At 38.6% G+C, this 9,673-nt stretch overlaps 1 protein-coding gene across 1 annotated transcript; it reads left to right on the forward strand.

The window, feature by feature from the left end:
- The first annotated feature begins 3,889 nt into the window (after window positions 1-3,889).
- DMRTA1 (DMRT like family A1) lies at window positions 3,890-9,154 on the forward strand. The gene is made up of 2 exons (XM_006740618.3): window positions 3,890-4,682; window positions 8,185-9,154. Exons 1-2 carry the CDS (start codon window positions 4,040-4,042, stop codon window positions 9,027-9,029), a joined length of 1,488 nt encoding a protein of 495 aa, XP_006740681.1. The 5' UTR covers window positions 3,890-4,039; the 3' UTR covers window positions 9,030-9,154.
- Window positions 9,155-9,673: the final 519 nt, after the last annotated feature.

Below are 9,673 nucleotides of genomic sequence, written 5' to 3' on the forward strand. Positions count from 1 at the left end.
GGTCTCCCAATCAGGATTAATGCTCAATTACTTTTTGGAGAACCCCAGGCAAAGAGATGTGTAGTTCAGACCCCTCAAGACTGACAAAACATGATATTAGCATACATAGTATGGCTCTGGAAAACCTTGGAGTAGATGGACTATATAAGGTGTGCTCACCTTTATGCTGAAGCCATGGAGTGAATTGTACATGTTTAAGCATGAAAGAAGAGACAAATTTGAGCTTTTCCTTCCAAATCCACAGTCCTCTTGCCAAAAGCTTCCAGCCAAGCTAAGCACATATACTTTAACTTTCCTTTACTAGCAGGTTAGTCCAGGATATTCTACCAGCAAGAAAGATGCTTTGACAGAGGCTTTAGAGGGGGTAGTAATGATGTTCTTTAGAGATTAAGAACACAGACTAGACTTGGCAAATGAAATGAACCACAGACGTGGAACTGTCCTTGAAAATGACTTAATGTTTTCAGTTGTCAGTGGGAAAAGTGAAGCTGAGAACCTAACTATCCAATTCAAGTTGTAAGAGCTTAATTAAGATCAGAGCCAGGCCTATATTTATAATTGCTGATTCACAGTTCCACTCCTCTTTGCTGATTCACTGTTTTAACGAACCTACAAAAAATGGCAGTTGACTGTAAGAGTTTAGGTTGACAAGGAATTCAAGTATAAATGAATGATTTAAAAGGGAGGTACATTAATGTTTTTGGACTTGGGAGAGATTCTGTTTATTAGATCCTTTTCCTTCCTTCTGATATGCCTCTACAGTTCCCATTTATTAGACCAGTCTGGTTTTTTTTTTTTTTACTTTGTTTATAAATTTGTAAGTGACATATTTGTGATACTTGCACACACTTTAATTAAAAACATGTTTCTTCTTTCTCATCACCTTTTCATTTGATGAAACTGTTGCCACTGCTAAATTGCAGCTGTTAATATCTTCTCAGTGACTTATAAGAACAGCCACAGTACTCAATTGCTGTCAGAGTAAAAAGAGAAAAAAAGTATACATAATTTGAGAAAAAGAGAGAACATGTCATACTATTAAGAGAAGAGATTCAAGCTTTCCAGTGTGTTTGAGGAGAATTACAAGTGTTTTAAAATCATTGCTCCAGTTTTGGGAGCTAAGGTTAGGATTACCTTTGCTTCCAATACTTTCACATTATTCTATGCCTTTCTTTTCCAGAGCAACAGGGGTTTTATTTTTTATAATGACTTTATCAGAGTATAATTGACAAACGATAAACTGCAAATATATAATGTACACAATTTGATAAGTTTTGACATATGTATATACACAGATCATTATCACAATTAAAATAACTAATGTATTCATCATCTCCAAAAGTTTTCTTTGATCCTTTGTAATCCCTCCTATCCATCTTTCACTGTCCCTTCACATTGCATACGGATGTCTAGTTGTTTCAGCAAAATTTGTTTGGAAAAAACTATCCATTTTCCGTCCACTAAATTGTCTTTGTACCTTTGTATAAAATTAGTTGTCTACTTATGGGTAAGTCTATTTCTAAACACTGTTTTGTCACATTGGTTGATTTTTCTATCTTTTCACCAGTGCTACACTGTTTTGGTTACTGTAACTTCGTAATAATTTTTGAAACAAGATACTGTTAGCCTTGCAACTTTATCCTTGGTTATTCTCAGTCCTTCTTTTGCATTTCCATATGAATTTTAGAATGGGTTTGACAATTTCTACCAAAAAAAGTTTGCTGAAATTTTGATTGAAATTGATCTATAAATCATGTAGGTAGAATTGTCTTCTTAACAATATTGAGTCTTTGTCCCATGGATATGGCATATCTCTCCATTGATTTAGATCTTTAATTTTTGTCACCATAGTTTATTAGTTTTCAGTCCTTCACACATTGATTATTTCTCATTTAAATAGACACATGTCTTATTTAAATACATTCACTTAAAAATTATTTTCACTTCCTTGGATGAAAACCAGTATCACTTGCTGCCATAATTGGAAGGTAACTTGATAATCAAATAAAAACAGAAAAACAGTGTTAAATTCAGGGTAAACAGTGGTACTTGAAGCTCTTAATTTTTGTTGTTGTTGTTGTTATAAAGCACAATAAGTCTTTAGAGATTCTAAAGACATACTTTTATCAAGTTGATCCTTTTCCTTTAGGTTACCAAGTCTTAAAAATAATAGAGAAAAGGAATTGTTTTCTCACTAGGTAATTGATTGTACTTTATTTATTTATTTTCAAAGATTTATTTATTTATTTGAGAGAGAGAGAGAGAGCGTGAGCAGGGGTAAAAGCAGAGAGAAAATCCTTAAGCAGACTCCCTACTGAGCACGGAGCCTGGTTTGGGGCTCCATCCCAGGACCCCAAGATCATGACCTGAGCCAAAATCAAAAGTAGGATGCTCAACTGATTAAGCCACCCAGGCACCCCTTCATTGTACTTTAATGATCCACATAGCACTAAAAACTCATTTCTTAAATGTTGGATTTGTGTTCCACAGTTAGGGAATAACTAGCTATCAGACAGGAGTGGATTGAGCAAAGATCTAGAAGTATGAGAAAATTTGAGTATTATAGAATCTGCAAAGGGTAGACGTTCCTAGAGTCTTAGTTTTAAACCTTGGTTGATTATAATCATCACCTTGAGAGTTTAAAGACTCAGGCCCAAAGAATTAGAATACTTGGATTGGAGAATCTATCTTTTAGAAGTTCCCTAGGTAGTTCCAGTGCTTGGGAAGGGGTGCAAAACCTCTATGATAGGATGTTAGGATGTTGATATGGGAGGATGGTGTTGGTGGGGATGGTGTGAAGTGCGCAGGCAGGAGAAAACCCAGATTGATTAGCAGTGTCTGCTTTGGATGTCCGTGGTTGTGATGGTAAAAATGTCATTGTTACTTACCATTTTAGGGCTAGAATATGAATTGCCTGTAGTTGAATATTATTTTGAAGAACTGACAGTCCTGACTCTCCTTTCCATTAAGAACAAACACTCATGAATTTTCTGCCTCAAATGCTCTTTTGGTTTAAAAGCAATATGATCTTTTCTTAAGATTAAGGGCATTAAATGCGTATTTTAAGACTGCATATTATGATGGCATATTTAAGGAATGGTCTAAATGGCCTTTCCCAGTATTTTACAATAGAAATGTGAAGTATTTTTGAAACAGCTTGAACACAATTGCTGCTTATAAAGACTTCCACATAAGAAATGCATAAAGACTTATTTGGGTGGTCGGATTTCAAAATATAATAATGCGTGCAATCCAAAATTGCATTTGTAAATAAACAGAATGAACGAGAAGAATCCGTATGTGAATGAACTCCCTTCATTATTTATCCATTGTTTTGATGCAGTCCTAAGACCCGTTTAAAATAAAGCATCTTTCAGGTGCATAATATTTGCCATCTGTCAAGCTGTGCTTTCTCATTAACATTGGCCATGCTACCATCCTGAAAACTTCACCAGGGAAAAGGAAAAGGAAAAACAACTCCACATCCAAATTTTCAAACTTGCTTGAAGAAGCGTGGGACTGAGAAAAGAACTTCCAATCTTGCTTAATTTAAGAAGGGCGGTAAGAGGCATGGCAGAGGGCTTGATTATTTAACAAAAATAGACGTTGAGGAATTCATGGGGAGGCAAGTGGGAGAAAAAGGCTTTTTTGGGGAAGGGATCTTGACAGCCCATCAAGAGGTTTCTTGTGTCTCCCACGGTCCCTCCTCCCAGGCGGTCCCACTCCGCCCGCCCGCCCTTTCAGGGCTTCAGCGCTCGGCGGGGAGACCCGGTGGGCGGGGTAGCCTCTCCAGCCGTCCCTTCACCCACTCAGAGGGCTGAGCGCGCGGAGCAGAGGGGCATTAACTTAGCGCCCCGGGACTCTTGAAGCTCACTGGGCATCTGCGCCTCTTAGCGTCTCCAGCCCCCGGCGGGAATTCTGTCAAACTTTGTCCGTGTGTGGGTGGGAGGCAGCGGGACCACGGCCGGTCCTTGCGGACCCCGCTCCCGGCAGGGTTAGCTGTGGACTGCGCACTTCGCTCGCCAGACACTTCTTGGGAATGGAGCAGTCACAGTGTGGCAGCAGAGACCGCAGCGGCAGCGGCCGACCCCACTTGGCCCCGGGGCTGGTGGCGGCCGTCCCTCCGCCCCCGTCTCCGGCGCTGCCAGTACCCCCGGGGATACCAGTTCCTCCAACTTTCCTGCGGCCACCCAGCCTCTTTCTGCGGGCAGCCGCAGCCGCCACGGGAAGCGGAGGCTGCCCGTCGGCTCCCGGACTGGAGAGGGGCGTGGGTGCGGTGGGCTGCGGCTACCCGCGGACACCCAAGTGCGCCCGTTGTCGCAACCACGGCGTCGTGTCGGCACTCAAGGGCCACAAACGCTTCTGCCGCTGGCGGGACTGCGCGTGTGCCAAGTGCACCCTGATTGCGGAGCGCCAGCGCGTCATGGCCGCCCAGGTGGCGCTGCGCCGGCAACAGGCCCAGGAAGAGAGCGAGGCCCGGGGGCTGCAGAGGCTCCTGTACCCTGGACCCTGCGGGCCTGGGGGTCGGACATCTGGAGGCCCCGGCAACCGAACGGAGAATTCCCAGGCCTCCAGCGGCCCTGCGGCGGTGACGGCGCTGGGACTGGGTGCCTTGAGGCAGGCTAGTCTGGCGACCCCTGCTTTCCAAGTTGTCCAACCAGCTAATACGGAGCTAAAACAAGGTAAGTTGGTCTTTTCATTTACCCTTTGCAAAGGAAAGTGGTTGTTTTGGAAAAAACTCTTGGAAACAAGTAGCCATGCCTTGGTGGTGGGCAAGAAAAGTTGTTTAAAAGAAGCACTCATTTAAGTTCTGGGAAACTGCTCTGTAATAGAAATGTTAATGAGGGTGTTAGAGACACGTACCTTGAAAGGGCGTTCTGTACCCTTAGGTGATAGGATAAGATAATGTAAAAGTAAAGCGAGTGATAGATGAGCAACTCATGCTAGGAACAGAATTTGCATCCAAGTCGCTATTACTTTGGGTGAGTTAGAACTTGAAGCGGGCATTGGGTGAAAAGCTTAGTTAGAGAAGCTGGGTTTTGGGCTTGCTCTGTACTCTTTTCAGCTATAAAACCACAGTTAATCTTCCAGTATTGCTGGGAAATTCACTGAGGTTTGAGAGTACAGTTCCTCATCTTTGGGGCAAACCTTTGGTGCCAGCTAGAAGTGGGAAAGAAATCTGAAATCTACCAAACCTTTTTTTACCTCCTTTCTTTCCCTTAAAAATGTTAAGCACCACCCCATGACTGTTTGTTAGCCTCCAAAAGTGTAGAAAGCTCTAAATTTAAAGTTTCAGCTCTTTCCCGTAGGAAAGGAATTTAGGCTTTCCAGATTTGTAAAACCATTGGGAAGAAGAATTTCAAAGTCCAGTATCTTATCCAAGGAGTTTTAGTTTTTTTCCTCTTATTTTTTGACCACAAATCACCATCCCCTTTGTTATGTAAAAAAGATATGAGCATTTTTTTATTAGAGTTATCTCAAATTAAGTTTTCCTGCTGATGTAAATCTCATTGTATTTTAGTGAATTTCCCAGCCCTCTACAGGTAACACTAGCAGTGTAAATGTCATTTCAGTTTTTTTTTTTTTTTAATAAATTCAAGCCATACAATACGAAATTCTCTGGTAATGAAAAGTAAGTTATTAATTAGAAAACTTCCCTGAATTGTGAAATTTGCAGATCTTTTGGATCACAGGATGTACTTTTGAAAAAGCCTCTCTGTATTTAAATAAGGCATATATGATTTTGTGTTCACCTATGTCAACGTTTTGCCCATGTTCTAATTCTTTTCAGTGGACAAAACATTAAACATTTCTCCTGAAAAATCAAAGAGTGCTGAAGAACAAAGTCATTAAGCAAATAATAGCTGCTATAAAAAAGAAAAATTCTGTAAACTAAATTGACCATGAAATCTGGCTGCTAACTCTCTGTTAGACATTGATTTATATGATTTTGGGGGGAGTACCCAAAGTGTTCTCTTTTTATTTTATTCTTTGCCTCAGTTGACCTACTTTTTTGAAAAGCCACATCTATAGTTTTTCTAAACTGACTGCATCCTCTTACCCAATATCCATGAGCTGCAGTAGTCTATTTAATTTACTCACTCATTAGACAAAGGCTAACAGTGATTCAGAGGCGAATAAGATTTTTCTGCGCACAAAAAAACTTATATACAAAAGAAGGAAGACTATATGTATCCAATATAAGACAAAATATACAATGATAAAAGTAAAGAAATAAAACCAGATATAGGAGTTGAGAAAACAGAGAGATGATGCAAATGATATCACAGTATCTTAAAAATACCTTATTCTCCAGAGTCTTATGCAATCAGTACTTTATTGCATTATATTGTACTCTATGAGTACAGTATACTAGTAAAAATTGTTTTGTGCATAAATTGCTATAGTCATGAAGTTTTGATACCTTACATGTTTGGGGGGGTGCGTATTTAGTGGGTCATAGTTAGAAATAAAATGTGATGGTGGACCAAGGCCAATCTCTCCCCACTGGGCAGACTTCATTAGAAAAGTTTCATTGTTTCTTTTAAAGTTGAAAATACTAGAGGGCGCCTGGGTGGCTCAGTTGGTTGAGCGACTGCCTTCGGCTCAGGTCACGATCCCGGAATCCTGGGATCGAGTCCCACATCGGGCTCCCGGCTCAGCGGGGAGCTTGCTTCTCCCTCTGACCCTATCCCCTCTCATGCTGTTTCTCTCTCTCTCTCTCTCTCAAATAAATAAATAAAAAAAAAAAATTAAAAAAAAAAAAGAAAATACTAGAGAGTCTTTGTAGTTTTACAGAACAACATCTTTTCTTTTGTTATCTGTTTGATACAATGACAGAATTTTAACCCTCAAAGTGTTAAATTGCACACACTTTAATTTTAAAATGAAGTATAGATACTTCTTTAGAATTTAGGACTGCTTCTTGAGAAACCATAGGAGCATTGCAAATTGTGTGTGCAAATCACTGCCTTAGGCAGTATTTGTTTTGTTGAATTCATAACATTTGTAGAAAAAGAAGGTTTGACAGAAATACTGAGTATCTCACTTGACAGTTTACTCTTTCTAATGGAAATAGAGGTAAAATATGTTTATAGGATAAGAGGAAATGTAAACCAAAATAAAAGTTATTTAGTGAATGTATACATTACTATTTTCCTGGCATAAACTGCAAAAGGGCATTTAAGATGTTACTGTTTTATTAATATTAATATGCTCACATGTTGAGGTATAAAATCAGATTTTTGTGTACAAATATTTTTGGAAAACTGCCCTTAATATTGGAAGGGAGTTGTGATTTGAAGCAAATGACTAGTATATTGGTTTTACAAGACACTTTGAAGATACATACAGATTGCATTAGTGCAATAGTGCAGTTTATAATTTTCTTTTAGAAACAATTTGACTCTAAACTTTAAAAAAAATATTTCCTAGGGATTGAAAAAGAAAGTCCATATTTCATAGGGGATTATTGAAAAATACCAAGTCTGTATCATCTCTCACATAAAATGAAATATGTAAGCTCTGGTATGATTTGAGATTGGTATAGTAGTGGTGATTATTGGTTTAGATTTGAAGTGAAATGAAGAATTTTGTTGTTTTTCCCATTATTCAGGTTACTTAATTGGAACCTGAAATGTGAGCATTAAAAAAAAATTGAAACGTAGTATTATTTATTAAATAGAATGTTCATTTTCATACTGAGATTGTTCCTTCCTTTGACTTATCTAAACAGTCATTTTATTTAGTTCTTTTTGCATAGTGTCATTTTGAAAAAAAAAAAACAACTCACCAGGATAACAATGAAATTTGGGTAAAATTTAGGAAAATCTGAAATCACCAAATGGGGCAAATAACATGAGATATTGGTTTCACATTAATAGTTGGGGTAATAATAGACTTTTATCTTCTGATTCCTAAATAACTACAGCATTTATATATTATATAATTTTGTGATCTTGGAATGACCTAATAAATAGCATTTTCCCACTATTCCAATGCCTTTACTTCTGAAGGACCTTTTAAAATTCTTATTCATTGAAGTCTCTTGCAGCAAATAAATATTACTGATATATTATGAGTAAATGAATTATTTTATCCAGCATTATCTTCAAGTAGGCAGTACTGTCTGTGTTTTGGGAAGTTTTCCTTTATTTGATTCTTTTCTTCTTTTCTATCCGCCAGAACTAAAAGCGAGTAAATGTGACCCAGGCCAGAGTGGACAAGAAGAGCCAGTCTCTAAATCCCATCAGTGTACTCTGGGATCATCTCCTAAGTCTAATGGTGTCATTGGAAAACAAAACATCAGGCCATCTATTTCAGAAAGCTTGAACCAGGAAGATAGTATTCAGCCTCTTCACCCTGGGGAGCTATCAGGAGGGGAAGAGAGTCCCAGGTCCCTGTCATCATCTGATCTGGAATCAGGAAATGAAAGTGAGTGGGCCAAAGACTTCACTGCTACCAGAGTCAGCCTTCCCACACCGTCCTCAAGACCAAGAGACCCTCTTGATATCCTTACCAGGATTTTCCCAAGTTATAGGCGTAGCCGGCTAGAAGGCATTCTGCGCTTCTGCAAAGGGGATGTGGTTCAAGCCATTGAACAGGTCCTAAATGGGAAAGAACAACCAGACACCAGGGACCTAGCAAACTCAGGAGAATTGGAAAATACAGCTTTTCAGAGAGCTTCAAATTTTAGTTTAGGTGGAATTGGTTTTGGAACTCTAGGGAATAAATCAGCTTTCTCTCCTCTTCAAACTGCTTCTGCTTCTTATGGAGGTGATTCAAGTCTCTACAGCTTAAATCCTAGACTAGGTATCAATCCATTACGACTGGCATACTCCTCTCCAGGAAGGGGGCTCTCTGGTTTTATGTCTCCTTACCTAACTCCGGGGTTGGTACCAGCATTGCCTTTTCGACCAGCTTTGGATTATGCATTTTCAGGAATGATTAGGGAGTCTTCCTACCTTCCCAGCAAAGACTCAGTAACTGGTGGCAGATTGTATTCCAGGCCAAATCAGGACAGTCTGTAATACTTCTGCCTATTCTCCCTCTTTGGAGTATTTCTAGAAGCATGCAATACAACCCACATACCCACACCTATTAATGTGTACACTATGGATGTGAATGGCATACTAGACCTTAAAAATACTATTTTTTTTTTTTTACAACCGATATGATAGATTTGAGATCGAAAGATTCTTCTTTAGCATTTACTAAGTGAAAGAAGCATTTAAACATTATATGTGCCTTGAATAAAGTCATTTCAGGAAATATTTTTACTTTTATGAATTTTCTCCCTAAAATATCAGTTGTAGAATTCCTATAATTATACTTGTTTTTATTTTGTTGAAAAATGGAGTTTATAGTTGTAAAATACATTTATAAGTGTACAGCAACCCAGCATATAAAATGAACTAAAAGGAAGAATTGAAAAGTTGAGGTAATTCTAAATGACTATTACTTTGAACTTTTTCTTTCCTTCTGTTCCTTCTTCTGTTCCTTGTACACGGGAGAGAAAAAAAGCTATTCAAAGTATTTTAAAGCATTCTATTCACATATAAGTGATTAGTAATAAGTAAAACTTTTGAGAAATTTAAATTCCTTATTTTTTTCTGAATGTCTTACTTTTCATTCATATCCGCCAATTGTGATAACAAGTGCCATTAATAAAACA

This window comes from Leptonychotes weddellii, chromosome 14, assembly GCF_054177405.1.
Source record: "Leptonychotes weddellii isolate Sample4059 chromosome 14, ASM5417740v2, whole genome shotgun sequence".
NCBI classification, from domain to species: Eukaryota; Metazoa; Chordata; class Mammalia; order Carnivora; family Phocidae; genus Leptonychotes; species Leptonychotes weddellii.